At 42.8% G+C, this 17378-nt stretch overlaps 1 protein-coding gene across 1 annotated transcript in view; it reads left to right on the top strand.

The window, feature by feature from the left end:
- The window catches only part of SYN3 (synapsin III), a 202575-nt gene that overhangs the window by 24345 nt on the left and 160852 nt on the right, over positions 1 to 17378 (top strand). Inside the window, exon 3 of the mRNA XM_069860280.1 lies at positions 12151 to 12208. Within this exon, the coding sequence (XP_069716381.1) occupies positions 12151 to 12208 (58 nt within the window). The remainder of the gene's footprint in view (positions 1 to 12150; positions 12209 to 17378) is intronic.

The raw sequence follows: 17378 nt of genomic DNA, 5'->3' as shown, positions 1-17378 counted from the left end.
GGGACTAAACAAAACTGGTGACTGGGAGAAGGGCAACATTGTGCCCACATTTAAAAAGGGTAGAAATTATGACCCTGGGAAATACTGACTTGTCAGCCTATCTCTGTGCCTGGGAAGATCATGCAACAGATCCTCCTAGAAGCTATGCTAAAGCACACGAAGGACAAGGCAGTGATTCAAGACAGCCAGCATGGCTTCTCCAGAGGCAAGTCCTGCCTATCTAACCTAGTGGCTTTCTATGATGGGATAACCACATCAGTGGACAAGGGAAAAGCAATGGATGTAATCTATCTGGACTTCTGTTAAAGCCTTTGACATGGTCCCCCACAACATCCTTCTCCCTGAATTGGAGAGATATAGATTTGATGGGTATACTGTTCAGTGGATAAGGAATTGATTGGATGGTTGCATTCAGAGGGTAGTAATCAACCGCTTGATGTCCAGATGGAGATCCGTGACAAGTGGGGTCTGTACTTGACCAGTCCTGTTTAATATCTTCATCAATGATATAGACAGTGAGATTGACTGCACCCTCAGCAAGTTTGCAGATGACACCTAGTTGAGTGGTGAAGTTGTCACACCCGGAAGACAGGATGTCATCCAGAGGGACCTGGAAAGGCTGGAGAACTGGGCCTGTGTGAACCTGATGAGGTTCAACAAGCCCAGATACAAGGTCCTACACATAGGTCAGGGCAATCTGCAGTTTCAATACTGGATGGGAGGTAACATGATTGAGAGCAGCCCTGCAGAGAAGGACTTAGGTGATTCTCCTCCTCTACTCCTCTCTCTTGAGACCCCACGTAGAGTATTGTGTCCAATTCTGGGATCCCCAACATAGGAAAGATATGGAACTGTTGGAATGGGTCCAGCAAAGTGTCACAAAGATAATCAGAGGGCTGAAGCACCTCTGCTGTGAGCACAGGCTGAGAGAGTTGAGGTTGTTCAGCGTGGAGAAGACTCCAGGAGACTTTATAGTGGCCTTCTAGTACCTGAAGGGGGCCTGCAAGAAAACTGGGAGGGACTTTTTACAAGGGCACATAGTGGTAGGACAAGGGTGAATGGCTTTAAATTGGAAGGGGGGAGATTTAGATTAGACATTAGGAAGAAATTCTTTTTGATCAGAGTGTGAGGTGCTGGAAGAGGTTGCTCAGGGAAGTTGTGGATGCTCCCTCCCCAGAAGTTTTCAAGGCCAGTTTGGATGGGGCCTTGAGCAGCCTGGCCTAGCAGGAGGTGTCCCTGCCTATGGCAGGGTGCTGGAACTGGATAATCTTTAAAGTCCATTCCAACCCAAACCATTCTATGATTCTATGAAAATTAATGTATTCATTCATAACCATATCCTGACTTAGGTATGACATGAAAACCATGGACACAATATTAGTAACCCTTCTCTGTCACATATTTCTATGGGTCTTTGTAGCAGAACAGAACACATGCCTAGAAACTTCCCCAGCCTGAAGGTAATATGGAATCCTTCCCGAGAGAGCGTGCCAGTATTACCACACCAGTAGGCCAGGAGTGCTACTTGGCAGTTGATTTTTGTGTCCAGAAAACTCAGTGAGCCCTTGAGAGCAGTACTTTACAGCAGTGACTCCGTGATTCTGTGGACATTTATTCTTGGTAAGTTCTTCTGAGCAATGTCAGTCATCATCTTGGTTTCAGACAGTGTATTACGTAAGCTCAAGATGACCAACCCAAGGCAGCAGTGTTTGCCTTGTAAGAGCACAGCTGAAGAAAGTGGTTATCTGGGAATTCGGGCTGGCCACTCTGCATCATGTATGGAAACAGTCTCAGACTTTGGAAGATGAACAACAACCTGTTGTTACTTCTGTTCTGGTGATGTTGGGTTTGGAAGAAGCATCCTGTTTGAAATGCATTTCTCCTCTGCCTGCTCTGTTTTTTTGCTACTTGTGAAACATTTGTATTTGGCTTTCAATAAACCCTTTCTTTCTCCTTTTGAATAGGTAACTGTACTAAAAAGAAATACCCTAGAAATAGCTACTGAAGACCTACCTTTATTTTAAGGGAGGGGGGCGCTTCCACAATGCCTCCTCCCACAGAGCAGGTTATATGGGATTTACAACAAGGACCAGCTTGTTCACAGACAGGAAGAGTAAGAGACAGTGGAATCTGCCATTTGATTTCTCTTCTGTAAATGAAAACACTTCTCATAATTGGAGACTGTTGCAATATTGCCAAGCCAGACATTAATTTATCATCATTGTTTGTATTACAGCACAAGGAAAGAGATGCAGTTGTGGATTAGGATGAGGCGTTGCACAAGTGCATGACGAAATGCTCTAATAACCCAAATAGGCGAGTGCATGTTGAATATACTTTGAAGTGACAAATGGTGGTCTCTTATTTTTAAGGAGCTACTACGTCTCTGGTGGTACAGTATAGCACTCAGCTTCTCTCTGAGGTCTGGAGGAAGCAAAGAGCATTCATGGGAATCCACAAACTGTCTTGTTCCATAAAACCCTTACCAATCTTGACATGCAATATGCTCTGGTTTATTCCAAGGACAAAGTAGTATAAAAATAATGTGAGCCCCACAGAATGTGATCAGCTGCATCAACAGCAGTAAAAGAAAGTACATTCTATTAAAAGCAAGTGAACTCACCCACCTTTCTGTTGAAGTGGTAACATTTTGACAAATGTTCCATCCTCCAAGAGCCTGCTCTAACATGTTGCAGGGAAGCACAAAGTGAATATTCTGCATGTGGGATGTGCACAGAAGGAAAACACTATTTGTATGGCTCCCTTGTGCTCTTGGCTTTGATAGGCAGCCCTCAGAGTCACCCATAGCAGCACGCTAGGGAAAAACTCTGCTTCTCTTTAGTCATTAATGGTACATTTCTCAGCTGGGCAGCCTCCACCTGGAGAATGAGGCATCTTCTTGTGGTCTGGGAGTATCTCTGCTTTGGGAGACTTCCAAAAATACATTCACAACTCACCTGTAGCAGCTGCCAGAAAAAAGGAGTTCAGACATAATATGTGCACATGTGTAAACACACAGCAAGAGGAAGCAGGACCATGAGGAAGGGGGGGTGGCAGGGCTCAATGTAATGGCAGATGGGTCAGCTCCGGCAGCCCAACCTCAGCTGGGAGGAAAAATCCCACCCCTGGCAACTTCCTCATCCGCTGCACTATTAAGTAAAATCATGCTCTTGGTGGACTGAATTTCTCAGCAGATCAAACAGGATTTAGTATTGTATGTTGTTAACCCCCAACCCCTGTGAAAGTGCTCAGCTTTCTAGCCTAATGCTTCATGTTTAAACAGCTTATTTGGGAAGAGATCAAGCACAGCAAAGGCTACTATTAACAACATATGCTGAAAACATTGCTTTTTGCAGCATAACAAAGTTATTCTTGTTGATTTGTTAGATATCTTGATTGCATTTGTGAAATACCTCATGTCACTTTTCAAAGCCATTGGCCTGTTTTGTCCAAATTCCAGGCCATTTCAAAATCTGCAAATGCTATGTGCAGCAGTGAGGATTGTGCCATGTTTCACAGAAAAAAAAACCACAGAGAATATTTTATGTCTAATTAGGGACTAGTCTTACAGGATTACTGTTTTATACTGTTCAAAGGAAATTTACCACCCTTTTTTATTAAAATAAAGCTATTTTTACTTCTGATAGTACATCATAGTATTAGGCCGTAAATATGTTGTTTGTCAAAAAAAATATAATTGACAAATAATAAGTCTTAATCTGAATTTCAGTAAAATGGGTCTTCCTACATGCTATTTTTTTTTCCATGCTATTCCTTTCAAAAATATTCAAGGGGTGTCATAAGTTATTTTCTGCTTTCAGTAGGCTGAAGATGATATACTAAGGCTCCCATCAGAGGAATATTACTGTACCTAACTCAATGAAATCTAATAGGATGTTTTAGACTAGCTTTTGGCTTTGGACTTCATTGTCATTTGTCTTTACTATTATTATTATATAGAATAGATGCATCAAGCTCGACCTCAGGAATTTGCAAGTGAAATTACAAAGTTTTGTCTATAGTTCCTGATAAGAAGCCCAAAATCATCTAACATGGTGGCAAATGACAACAAATTTTTACGAATTAGATTTTATTACACAGGGATGACCTTTTAAGGTTTCACAAGTTCTGTGCAACTATGTGAATATAATTTGAAAAAACTTACAAGTAGAATTTATGTTCTAAGAAACCTGGGTAAAAAGTTTACATTTTCGTCATTTAGCCTTGTTTACCCAGGACTGAATACTTCTATTCCTATATTTCATGTCAAGTGTGACTAGAGGGCAAAAATTTCACTTTAGGGAAGAGGAAGGAAGTTTCTTTTAAATGTATATGTGTTGCACGCATGCACGCTTGGAAGCTGCGTGAAGAGTTTCTATATTCCTTAGCACAGAGGCCTAAGGGTGAAAAGGAAGTAAGGATGTAAAAGATATTCAATAAATTGCATTTATCGCATCACTTTCCAGGCCACTTTAGGCATATCACCATCATGTCTGCCTGTACTTTTGTCCTGCATATGTAAAGCAACTTAGGATCTAGTCGTCCTAAATGAAAGGTGATACTGAAATGTAAAGGATTAGTATCATTACAAAAATAGACATAAGGAATATGGAAAACATTCACCACCAGGTTATAAATATGCTAATGCAAGTCAAATCTGGGACCTTAATTGCTTTGCCAGAGTTCCTATAAATGCATAGAATTTAACCTCAGAATGTCCTGCTTAGTCCCATACATATTAAAAAAATATAAAAAATCCCTCAGATGTATTTCTCAAGGTTTGTGAGCCAGATTTCTTCTGCTTGACAGCCAGCAGCCTTACCTCAGTGTTGGTCTGAGTTAGCCTGGTTCCCCTGCTCTTCAGGTTCAGGGAGGACAGAAGTGGCCTGGAACACAGTATTGCAAAATCCTCAACAAAATGATACCCCTTGCAAACAGCTCCAGGCCATGCCATCTAGATTTACCAACATGAACATGTTCCAGCAATGTACTATTTTGCTATTACACAAAATAAAATTGCTGTCTCATGTTGTACTCAGAGCAACTCCCCCTACCACCCTCCTCCCATCATTTTGTGGTCAGGAGGAATGTGACCGTGGGGATCAGACCTACAGCGAAGTGTCCTTCCTATTCTGACAGCTCAGAGATGCTCAAAATGCCGTGCCCAAAAGCAATAGTGCTGCACTAACTAGTACTTCGTCTTTTGATAGGGGATGGCTTTGATTGCCCCCATTTCAAGAGCAGGAGGTGGCACAGGAAGATACTGGGAGGCCAGTATTGTATGGGACTCTGTAGTTCCTTGAATAGAAAGAGTGGCCTGAATAGTTGTGTCTGCAATTGTTGAAGTGCTGGTGGCTTGCCAAACCAGGTCTTCCCTGAAAACAGGCCTTCAGTTCCCTGAGAGAAGAGGAGGACTCACAAAAGAAGATTTAAAAAAAAAAATCGTTTCCCTTCCTGCCCTAAAGCTTCCTTTTCTGTGTGCGTTCGAGCCAAGAAAATCCTTCCAGTCCTGTCGGGTGGGACCTTGGACCTCATAGAAGTCCTTAACATGAGGACTTCCTTTATCCCCCTCCAAAAAAATCCAAACCCATAGCACCACCACAGCCCCATACAAAGGTCAGCAGTGTTTCTTTCCTCGGTGTGATCGCATAACTAATAATGCCTTGGGGGTTGTTTTACAGTAATTAGAGCAGGCTGCATCTTGTGATTCTTCCCAAAGGGCAACCAAGACAGTCTGTTCCCACAACCCAACCTCAGAAACTGAGGAACTACCTGCAGCACAGCTGAATTGACTCCCAGCTTGGTGGCTCCAGCAAGCCAAGTGGTGACAGTGCTGACAGCAAGATGATCTCACCCCAAGAGGCGCAGGGCTGAGTGCAGCAATACTGCACCCCAAGGCTAGAGCTAGAACTTTTGCAGAGCTCCTGGCAAAGCATTGGAGTATTTAAAGTTACCTTTCAACCCTACCCAAGACTTAGATTTACCACTTGATCGCTCCCACCCTGTCTGTATGGTGTGGGTACCCTTTCCTTCTTTCTGCACTTGCCCTGGTACATTTAACCTGTTGTTCACACCTTGTTTTCTGAGGTGTTGAAGCACAGACTTCTCTGCCACCTTTAGCATCCTGTAACTCCCAACCCCTGGCCCAAGGTACTCTTACAGAACAAGTATTCACTGCCAACTAGTCCATCACACAATTGAACAGTGCATATAGAGGTCTCCGGGCCAAAGCAGATGTGGACAAATTCCACAAAGATGTGGAATGATTTTTCTCTTCCCTATGCCCTGGGCAGTTAGGACTTGATTTGTCTCTCCTTATATTTGCTGCTGGGAATTGCTAAACTGGAGAGAAGCAGTGAAGGGGTTGAGGGCTAGGCTCTGAAAGGAAAACCTTACTTGTTTTCACCCCTGAAGAATAAAAGGGCACAAATGCATCTCTCCTCCCCCCTCCCCACTGCCTTTATAGCATGTAGGGACTGGGGAGGGTCGGGGCATTCCAGCGGCTGCTAGCCAGTATCCTGGAAACTGCCTCCTTTTTCCCAGTCCCAGCCCCTTTTATGAAGGAGACAATGTGGACATACAGTGAGTGCCTTGTGCATCACTTGGGCCCCCCAGGCCCTTTGACATGGGGATTTCGTACAGTGGCTAACTCCCTTATCCCCCTCCCTGAAGTTCTCCCCACACCCAGTTCAGGGGACTACAGCTTCACCTTTCCCAGTCTAATCCAGAAAGAAATTACATGCCTTATTTTCCCAAGGGGATTGAGAGAAACATGCGTAATGTGATTCCAAGGAAATAATTGGGATAATTCCAGAATTTAGCCATGGATTCCTTTTGGTTTATTTACCCAGCACTCTTCTTCACCACTTCTCTCTCTCTTTCTTCCACCTACTCCCTTGCCCACCTCTCCCCAAGACTGCTGCACATTCCCCCTCTTCTCAGCATGTTTTGCTCTGGCCCTTTTACAGAGTGGGAAAGGCTGCTTCCTACTCTGGGTAAGCAGTGTTCTCCATCCGAAGCATGGCTTGGCTCTCTTTGATTATTGTGTCTTGCCCCAGAGGCACAAGCCCAGGCAGAGGATTTGGAGGAATTTGCCGTTACAATATCCCAGTACCCCTCTTCAACATACTGTCAGTGATACTGAGCCCATTTCTAGGGTAAAAGTACAAGCCTGCTCCTAAGTTTGTATCTCGAGGCTTCTGTTGAACAGTGATGCTCCAAATAGCACTTGAGTTCATTCACATCACAGCAGATTTGGGCTCAGGCTTATTTGCTCATCTGAAGGGTGTCTTCTGAGTTACTGCAAGACATGCTACCAGCAACTGGAATGACATTTGCTGCACCAGCTCCACTGAGGTCTCTCATGGGAAGGTTTGAGCTATATTTCTTCAATTTCTTCCTATCCTAGAAGATTGTTTCATACATACATTTGACTGGATACCCTGAAGAAGTCTCATGAATTTAATACAAAATACCAGCCTGTCTTCAAAGCCACATAACATGTCATAACCCCTGCTTCACCCAGCTAATGGACCTGCAGGAACAGCTTTAAGCTTTGAATCACTGCACTCCTACAAGACATCGTGATCACTTCCAATCTTTTCTCCATCCTGGCTGTTCTCTTCCCAATGCTGAGGCTAATATTTGGCACCTTTTCTGACATGGACTGCTGTTTAGTTTTACTGTACCTGGGGAAGAGCTCCCTGGGCACTTTCTCTATCTGATGCCTGATACCTGGGCATCCTTTCCTTTTCCTTACCTGCGTAGAGCATTTTTCAGCCTGGCAGAAGTTGTGCAGTTCCCTGCTGCATCCCTGATGTCTCTGTTCGCCACAGATGCAGAGGAAAACACTGAAGCAGTCCTCTGATATGCTTCTTTGCACCAAGAGTAAAAAAAGCAGAGGGAAGAAAAGAATCTGGGAGAGATAGTACAAGCTCTGCACAAGTAGAGTCTCCTGGATTCCTGTGCTGAGCCTGTATAGTGACTGATGTGTTCAGCACTCATTGCACCTACTTCTGTTTAAAAGCAGATAAAGAACAAGGCAGATGTAACTGGTTATTTATTATTTATCATATAGAGAGAAATTGCAAGACCCCAACATGTACGAGTTGCTTCTCTTGTGCTGTATTTTCCCATGGCTCTGACTCCCATGCCTGTAGACCACTGACCCAACTCTACCTCCCCTGGGCCTGGTGACATGCAAGGCTTTGACCAGGGACTTGGCACCCCATGAGGACTGAATCCTTGCCTTTACAGACTATGGGCATTAGTACAAAGATGCAAGGGAGCATGCCAATTCAAGCAGCCCTTGCATAGATGCAGTACAAGCTGTCCCAGCTGTCAGTGACACCAGAGGGATAAACTCTGGTATCTGAGTGTCTTACAGTAGTGCTTTCAGTCTTGGATCAGTGCTGGCATCCCTTGCTCAGACAGATGCTTTGCAAACACCTAAGGGCACTAATGTTATACACGGACTTTCTGTGAACTAGCTCTTATTTAGGTAATTGGAGGTGAACTGATAATTTATTTTTCCCTGCTTCTATTAAGAATACACTCCATATCTGACAGAAAATTATGTATATACTTTCTCCATCCATGTTCACTGAGGCAGACTGGGACTGTTACATGGCAGCTCTGGAAAATAAGCTTTTATTCTTTCCAAATTACTTCATAGGAAGAGGCATCAGGTTTCTTGTGGCCCTGTAATCATGTCAGGGCTGAGGCAGAAAGCAGAACTTCTGTTTGTGTGATGTCCTTGCACGCAGAAAATATGTCCTTTTCCAGAGCATGCGGCTTCTTCATTGCAAAGAGAGAGGGGTTCCGGACAACCTTTCTCCCTTGAAGCCAGGACAGACTTTTGGCTTTTATTATGGTGCTTCCTCCCTCCCAGCCAGTGTGGCCACATTTAAATGCATTGCCTAGCACTGTAAATCCCACCCAGAAATTGCTCTTGAGCATAGCCCTGCAGTTTTCTTCAGTCAAAACCTGTTCACATGCTAAATTACTGAGATCACAGCAACCGCACCACCCCATCTGCACTCTGCCCAACCAAATTATAATGCTGTGTTCTGGCAGACTGAACATCTGATATGTTTTAAAATAAAAGGATGGCTAGCCAAGTGGTGGCCATCTGCAGTGGTGCTCCAGGCTGCCTAGAAGAGCTGGTAGGTTTGCGTGGCCAGTGGCTTGCCTGGTGACCCAAGCTGTGGGTTGCCAGGCAGCACCCCTCCTGGGGCAATAAGACACTCCCCTCTGATCACTGGCAGTGAGCTGTGCTGGAGGTGAATGGGGACTAAGCCTCCCCAGAAAAGCTTTTGACTGGCCTTCTGGGTGCCACTCCCCTGCTGCACTACAGCCTATCTCAATAATCCTGCAGCATGTCACTTCCTAGGCAGAAACCTGGAATAGCATTGCTCAGGTGGTTTTGGAGCAATGAACATCTGCAAACATCTTGAACAGTCTCACCTGCCAGAAATATACATCTCTGTTTCTCCTGCATCCCCACCTGAGCAGCGTTGTCTTCCTTTCCTCCATCCTCCACCAATGGTAGGGACCAGAAGCCATTTCATGCATTGAACAATACTGACCCAAAGACTTTCCCTCTTGCACATGAGGCATTAGCATGTTTCTGCAGCATTGGTAATAATTCCAGATTGCTTGAAATTTCAGGAGTTCAAGGGTGAGGCCAAAGCCATTTTTCATTTCAACATGATAGTCTCTACTGCCTAGGGGCTCCAAAACCCCAGGTGCATATTGAAAACATCACTCCATCCATCTCAGTGATTCAGTAATAAGTGTTTCATTCGTACCCTGGGCTGTGACAAAATGATGAGCTAGCCAAAATATTTGGCTGCAAATTGCTTAGCACTTGCAGTCTTCAGAGGCACTCAGAGCAAGATAACCTTCCTAGGAGGCTGTCCTTGAAAGAAAGTGATATATTATGCTGTTAAAAGAAAGCTATCTGAGACATGGGATAACCTGTTTGCAAAGAGGGATAGGAACAAGAGGCCATGCGGTGTCTAAGTTGAGGTTCCTTGCTCAATTCCAATGACTTATCACATTGGATGTGCCCTCTGTGTGACTATCCATGAGAAGATTCAGTACTGTAGTGATGGGAGACAGAACTTTTTAACTACATGAAGGCTAACTTCCTGGACTAGGCAGTGGAAGCTGTGCTGGAGACTGTGTTTAATCACACTTAATTACAAAGTCAAGCAAAGAAGCACCAAGGAGTTTGCAACCAGATGGTCAGCAAAGCAGAGAGGCCATAGAGGGAGGAAGTGTGTTTCATAAATGTGGGTAAGGGGTATATATTATCAGCATTCTGGGAATAAAAACAAGCTTGTACCAGTGAATAGGGCGCCTCAAATTTCAGACCAGTTCCTGTGGGCCCACTTAAACTTCATTCCAGTTTTTGAGAAATCGCTGGTTCCAGCAACGTCTCCAATGTTTAGGAGTGAGGAATGTTGCCAAACCCTCTAGAGCCATGCCTCTAGAACTATGAATGAATTATTAAGTGCATTTAGCATTCCTGTTTATTGTTTGAGGCATAATGTCTCAGCTTGACCATTGAGTTGCCTTTTTTCATGCAACACTCAAATTCAAGAAAGGGGAGGAAGAATGTCCAGAGCTCTGCTTTTTATACTGGTCAGTATTTGTTTGAGCTACTTGGTCTTGGTCACATGTGGCTGCTACACTGTCCCTCACTGACATCTGTGCAGAGGTCTTATTAGCACCGTGCTGATGGATAGGCTGACTGGGAAGGGAAGTGTAATACGGTCTTCAGATACCCTTGTTACAATAAAGTGGAAAACTTTTGACAGTTTTTACATCTTTTTCTAATAAAATGAAAACTTTTGACTTGGTTTTGAGCCAGGATGACAAAACAAAACATCTTTTTTATTTAGATTTCACATTGTTGGAGGAGGGGAGCAATCAGCTGAAAACTGGTGCTTTCCGCCATAGGGGAAATTGCCTTCCTACTGTCTTTTCTTTTTTGTTGGAACAAATAGACACATACTAAAAAGGTGAGCCAGCTTCTTTTTTTTTTTTTCCTATACTATAAACGAGGGAGAAAAGCTGATTCCCCTCATTTTCCTTTTCCTTTACTTGATTCTGTCCTGTCCTTGCCAACTGGAAACAGAGCAGAGATAGTTAGTTTTTCTCTGGAAACTGTTCTTGCAGGCCTTAACTGTGTTTTCAGTGCCTTCCAAATAGAAGAGCTTTTTGAAACCTAAGTAGTCTCCCTGAAGTTTTAGAGGGGAGATCTGAGAAAATAAATTCATGTTTCCTTCTGTCACACCTGTTTGGCAAGGGGAATAATTAAGAAGAAATATTCACAGGGCAAATGACATTAGTAATTTCTCTTCTGGCTAATCAATATTAAGGGCATTATTCACAAATATGAATAAAAAAGCTAAACCTGCCTGCCCTTTTGCTATGTTTTCTTCTTCAACACTACATTCAACCTGCCATTCTCAGGAACAACTGATCCTTCTGGAAGTGTTTTGTTGTCTGCAGAGCATAGGCAGCTAGGAGCAGAGATGGTGGAAGGTATATGCCCTTCTCATAACACTGTTAAACTACAAAGCAAACACAGTTTCTCAATTCAATAGAAGTGATCCTTCATTAGTGACACTAATGATGCAGATACTGTTTCTTTAAATCAGTAGCAGAAAGATGAACAGAATTGAAAAGCAGCTCTGTAGTGGAAGAACAAGGGAATAGGCTTCACAAGTACTTCAACTGTGATAATAAAGATCGCTGCTCAACATCAGAAGTTTCCTATTCTATATCATATGTTGCTCCTCTTCTTTTACAAACTAAAGATTGAGTATTAAATGAGGTATAGCAAGGAATCATTGACTAGAATTGTTGCTCTCAAAAAGTTTAGGAGATAATTTGGTTTTCAGTTTTAAAGTAAAAATAAAAAAGTCACAAGCCTTGAAGGAACTTTCCAATGTGGTTTTCATCTGGCTTGGCAGCTTTCTTTTAGAGAACAGAAAGCTGAAAGAAGATAGGAATTAGGAAAACATGCTGGGACTCGGATAGAAATTCTTCAGCAAAAACGGAAATGCAGAAGCAAAACAGCATGTAATGAAAGCCAAAAATCTTCTTCAACCCTGTTTGTCTCTTTCATTTCTTCTGCAGGGCCAAATATTTCCAAGGGAAGAAGGTGAATGGAGAGTTTGATATCCGAGTGGAACAGGTCAGTGAAAAGTGAACTTGGCTCTAAGAAATGTATGTGAACAGGGCTAAGGTCTTAATAACAGCTAATTTGTGGATATTTCTTCTCATGAAGAAAGGAACTAATGAGAAGTTTTAAGACATGTCCATTTTATAGAATTGTGGAAGCTATAAAGGGACATATCTTATTGGGCCATCCCTTTGAGCTCCCTACACTTACAGAATCATTTGCTATTTCACCTTAAAATGAAATTTTCTGTTCTGTGATGTTCTATAATGTCTTCCATCGGAAGACTACCTCAAAGCTCTGTCTATATGCCTGAAAATGTGCAAACCCGGTTTGCCCCTGAATTTGTTGGTGATGTTCTGTTCCACATGCAAACTATACAAGTCATTTGACCTACGCTGATAGAGGCCTCCAACCTTTAGTTTAAGTATGCAAAATAACTACATATGGCAAAATCTTTTCATCTGTTGAAAGTCCATAGGAACAGTGAGAAGGTTCATGGCCTGTTTTCTAATGTGCTCTGCAGAGCATTGAAGAGATTCTCTGGTTTTTTTTCCCCTTTGGCACCAGGTATTCATTTCCGTTGAAAACTCTTCATGCTGGGGTCTGTCCCCTCTTCTCTATGTTCATGCAGTGTCTGTCAAAATGAAGTCCCAGTATTGACTGAGACTTTGGATGCTGTGACCAAAGTAGAAACAATTATTAAATAATCATCTGCAGGCACCTAACTTGAAAGCCGGCACAAGAAAAGGGAGATGTAGAGATGAGCTGGTGAGCCTGAAGAAATTATTTCCTAGTTTTATACTCACTAGTGCAAAAAAATTGCTTTGTTGGATGAGGAAAGCTGGTGAAAGTTGTTTCAATGACCTGATATTTTCTGTTTTTATAAAGCTGGTGATCCTGCACTCTGTGTGTGTGCACGTGCATGTGTGTGTACAAAAGTACTAATGCAGTGGTTTTGAAAACTTTTCAGGACCCATTGCTCTTGACAAAGGGGTGCTGTCCAGTTATCTAGGACTATGCATGAGAACACATGGTCTGATCAAAGGTTGTGTCTGGCACAGAAAAGTTAGTATGTCATTCTTTTGCTGCTGTCATACTATGAATATTTTGCTTTCCTCTTTAATCAGTATCATACTCATTAGGATTGGCTGATATTAACAAGAACAATTCTCATTTCCATTTCCTTTTCAAAGTGTTTGTTTTGATGACTGCCTCGGTAAATATCCTAAAAGAGAACAGAAGAAAACGGGGGAAAAAAATCACACTTCTCATAGAAGCATGGAATCAAATAATAATTCAGATTTGCCTTTCAGACCCCTAATCCATTCCACTCTGCTACTCAAAACAGAGTCATCTTCAAAGCTAGACCTGGTACTTTTGAAAATGACCTGTTAATTCTTTCCTAAACCTCCAGCCTCTGCCTTTCCTCTCATAGTACTTCTCCTCAAAGGTCATTGCACTTGAGGTCCTTATCTTCAAATGGTTGGTGAGTGAAAAGGGGCAGAAATGGACTTTTGAACCCTGATGGGTTAAATCTAGTAATGACAGTCATCATCGTCACTAGGTAGCTTATCGCATTTCCCCAAGGACTCTTCCAGGGAGTCTTTCCCAGTCTGTCTCTTGAAATCCTTCACATAGTCTGAATGTCCATCTTTGAGAAGAGGCACCAAAGTGCTCCAAGCAAAGACTGTAAGGCTGCTGTGACTGTGCTGGTGAGGACTACTGCCAGACCCCTCGCAACTTTCTTTAAATACTCAGCATAGTGACTGAAGCATTGCCCAAAGGAACAAAATGCACAGTGGGTAAGAGAGTTGAGGAACAATGAATAAGGGCCCTGGTTGCTTCCCCTTGACCTTTCCCTAACTCTTGAATCAGGCAACTGGTCTGTCTCGTAGTGAACAAGGAATTGCTCACAACTCGCCCCTACCTTGAAAGCAGAAGGGATGATCACTTCCCCAGATGGATCCACTGCACATCAATGGAAGCACAGAAGCTGCATTGTCATGGGCAGTCCTCAGATATGACCTTAGGCCTCTCTGCATATTGTTGAGGCCAAGAAAGGAGGAGTCCTTTTTTTGTCCTCTTTTTGTCCATCCATCCTTGCTCAGTATTTTTTGATATTTAATTTTCATTCATTGATCCTACCTTGATTATCTGTAGCCTTCTTGGCTTCTTCATCCTTCTCCTCAAGCACAATCCAGTACCCTAAAATGTTGTGGAATGCACATACCCTAAGGCTGAATGTGGACAATCTCAAAAAATAAATGTTCTTCCATAGAAAAAGCAGGGAATAACTGTGTTTACCAGCCTGGTCCACAACTTTCTCTTTGAGTTCCCAGCTCACCAGTCTTCACTACTGTAACTATCCTGTGAATGGCACAGAGACTGTGCCATAGTGCACAAGCCCTACCTTGACTGTTCAGTTAGAATCATAGAATAGTTTGGGTTGGAATGGATCTTTAAAGGCCATCTAGTCCAACCCCCCTTGCAATGACCAGAGACATCTTCAACAAGATCAAGTTGGTCAGACCCCCATTCACTCTGACCTTCAGGATTTCCAGGGATGGTTCTTCACCACCCTCATTGTAAAAAAAAAATCTTCTTTATATCTAGTGTGAATCTGCCCTCTTTTAGTTTAAAACTATTACTCCTTGTGCTATCCTAACAGGCCCTGCTAAAAAGTTTGTCCCCATCTTTCCTATAAGCCCCCTGTCAGTACTGAAAAGCTGCGATAAAGTCTCTGTGGAGCCTTTCTTCTCCAGGCTAAACAACCCCCAACTCTCTCAGCCTTTCTTCGCAGGAGAGGTGTTCCATCCCTCTGACCAGTTTTGTGGTTCTCCTCTGGTCTATGTCTTTCCTGTACTGAGGGCGCCAGAGTTCTGAATAAACTCTGCATCAGATCAGGTTTTGAACCTCTTGAACCACTTGGTCTGCTCAGTAAGTTAATTTAGTTTTTCAGTTTTCCATTTGATCCTGCTTCAGATAACCACACATTACTGACCCAGCCAGAAATACAGTTTGTCTTAGGAATTTTTTTTATATTTTATAGGAAAAAAACACTTTTGATCTGAAAAGCTAAATAATAAAAATAGTTTGAAGGACAGAAAGCAGTGAAAGGAAATATCCAAATGTTAAATACTCTTGAAAAACCACATGGGGAAAAAGCAACTGCCATATTTTTTTGTCTTTGATATTTTTTTTGCCATTCTTCCAGAGTGCTCTGTGTTTGGTTTAAACTGAAGGAAGAATTTGCCTTGTTGCTTTTTCTTTTCTTCTTTCATTTCCATCTCTTTTGCATCTTATCTCTTTCTTAGCAAGTCATCTCAACAGTCTTTGGGGAAAGGAGAGCAGGGTAGTAGGTGATACTTTTTTAAAATCATGACACCACTTATTTGTAATGGAACAGGAGTGCTGAAAGCAGTGCTGTCTTTCCCTCAGCAGCGGGAAGTCAGTTATCTAATCTGGTTATACACCCCTATTAGCTCTCTGAGCTGCCTCTCCCCGCTGGCTGTCATCCGAAGAATGCAAGACATATGTGATCATGCTGTCTCGCTCTGTCTATCCCCCACACCCAGCACTGTGAAAGGCATTGGCTGATTTCAGCTGAATCGGAGAAAGATGTTCCAAGATACTAAGTTTCTACAAGAATTGAATTGAGTTCCTATTAGACACTGGATAATCTTCAGGGAAGAAACTGTTAAATGCCATCCTGCCTCTCAGGGAGCTGCTTCTGTCAGCCTCAGCTTGTATGAAAATATGTGTTATGGAGTCTCAAAGAAGGTTTCTGGTTCTTTAGCTCAGAAATGAATTGCATGACCTCAATTCCACCCCTAAGCCATGCGTCTTCAGCTAGGTCCATTACAACTAACAAGAGACAGAGACACTCTGCGCACTCCCTGGTGACAGTGAATAGGAGAGAAAGTTGTCAAGGACACTGTGGTGGGTACACCCTCTCCAGCCTGTGCCGTCTCCTGTCATTCATTAAAACGACTGTGAGTCCTGACTTCGTTTCCACCTTTATTTCTTCCAATCTTCAGCATAACATCCGAAACATATTTATTAATGTGCTTTAGATGCTAGGATCTATTATTTTCCACTCTTGACCGAAACTCCGAAATATAACATCATTGTCTCTTCCCTGCGGGCTGCAGAATGAAAAGCATAGGGCTGAGAGAGGGATAGGGTGGTGGGAAGCAAGTGCAAGTGTTCTTCTGAATCCACCACAAGGGCTCCTTTTTCTTTGAGGGCAGTTTGGATTACATTTTGATTATTTGGATATTTTCCCACTACAAGTCCTTCTGTAACAATGATAAGTATTCGTAAGACTGAATGAAACACTGATCAAAAAGTTAAAATCCCTTTGACTTATTCCCATTGAAACCCTGATGGCTTAACGTTTACCTAGTTTATTACTTAAGATTCTTTTAGATTTTGACCCATGTTTTTGCTTTTACCTACCTTGTGATTTCCAGCTTTGAGAACTACAGTATATATATCTCCAGTTCTTTTCTCTAGAAACACAAAAGCTAGAGAAATTCTTTCAGAAGTTTGGTTAAACAAAATGGCTCTAAGGCAAAGCCAAGCTTAAAGAAGAATCCTAAAGTACCATTGGGGTTCACAACATTGCTCTTATTGTCTCCTGAAATTAATTTTGCTTTTATCTTCTTAGTCCTCCCTCAATGGCCAGAGGACAGGAGACATTAGGAAACAGTATGTTCAAGAAGAGAAGGAATTCCACCATAGGCCTTATGTGCTGTCAAGCATTTTCCAAGACTAGAGGCAACTGGCAGTAAGTCAGCACCTCGTTCCCTGTTCTCCCTGCCATAACCCAGAAAGGAGTCTCCTTGGGCGTTAGATTTGCCTCATCCACAAGGGGAATGCTGCATGCCTGTACATCATCGGAACAGTCAAGTAGAAGCAGAAGAGGGCAGAAGAGCTGGTGCTGAGACACGGATGACCACAGATCTATCAGACAGACCATGACACTGGGCAATGGGCAGATGAGCGGTATGCTTGACACAACACAGGAGATGTGTAGAGGGTCATTGACATGACTGTGGAGACCTGACTTCTGAGAGGGGGTAAAAGAGTTGAGTTTGTTTATCCTGCCAAAACAGAGGCTAAAGAGACACAGCTGCTTTTAATAAATACACTCGTTTAAGAAAAGGGTTTCGGATGTGGT

Source organism: Phaenicophaeus curvirostris, chromosome 1 (assembly GCF_032191515.1).
Source record: "Phaenicophaeus curvirostris isolate KB17595 chromosome 1, BPBGC_Pcur_1.0, whole genome shotgun sequence".
In the NCBI taxonomy this organism is placed as follows: domain Eukaryota; kingdom Metazoa; phylum Chordata; class Aves; order Cuculiformes; family Cuculidae; genus Phaenicophaeus; species Phaenicophaeus curvirostris.
This window is presented reverse-complemented; position numbering and strand designations above follow the sequence as displayed.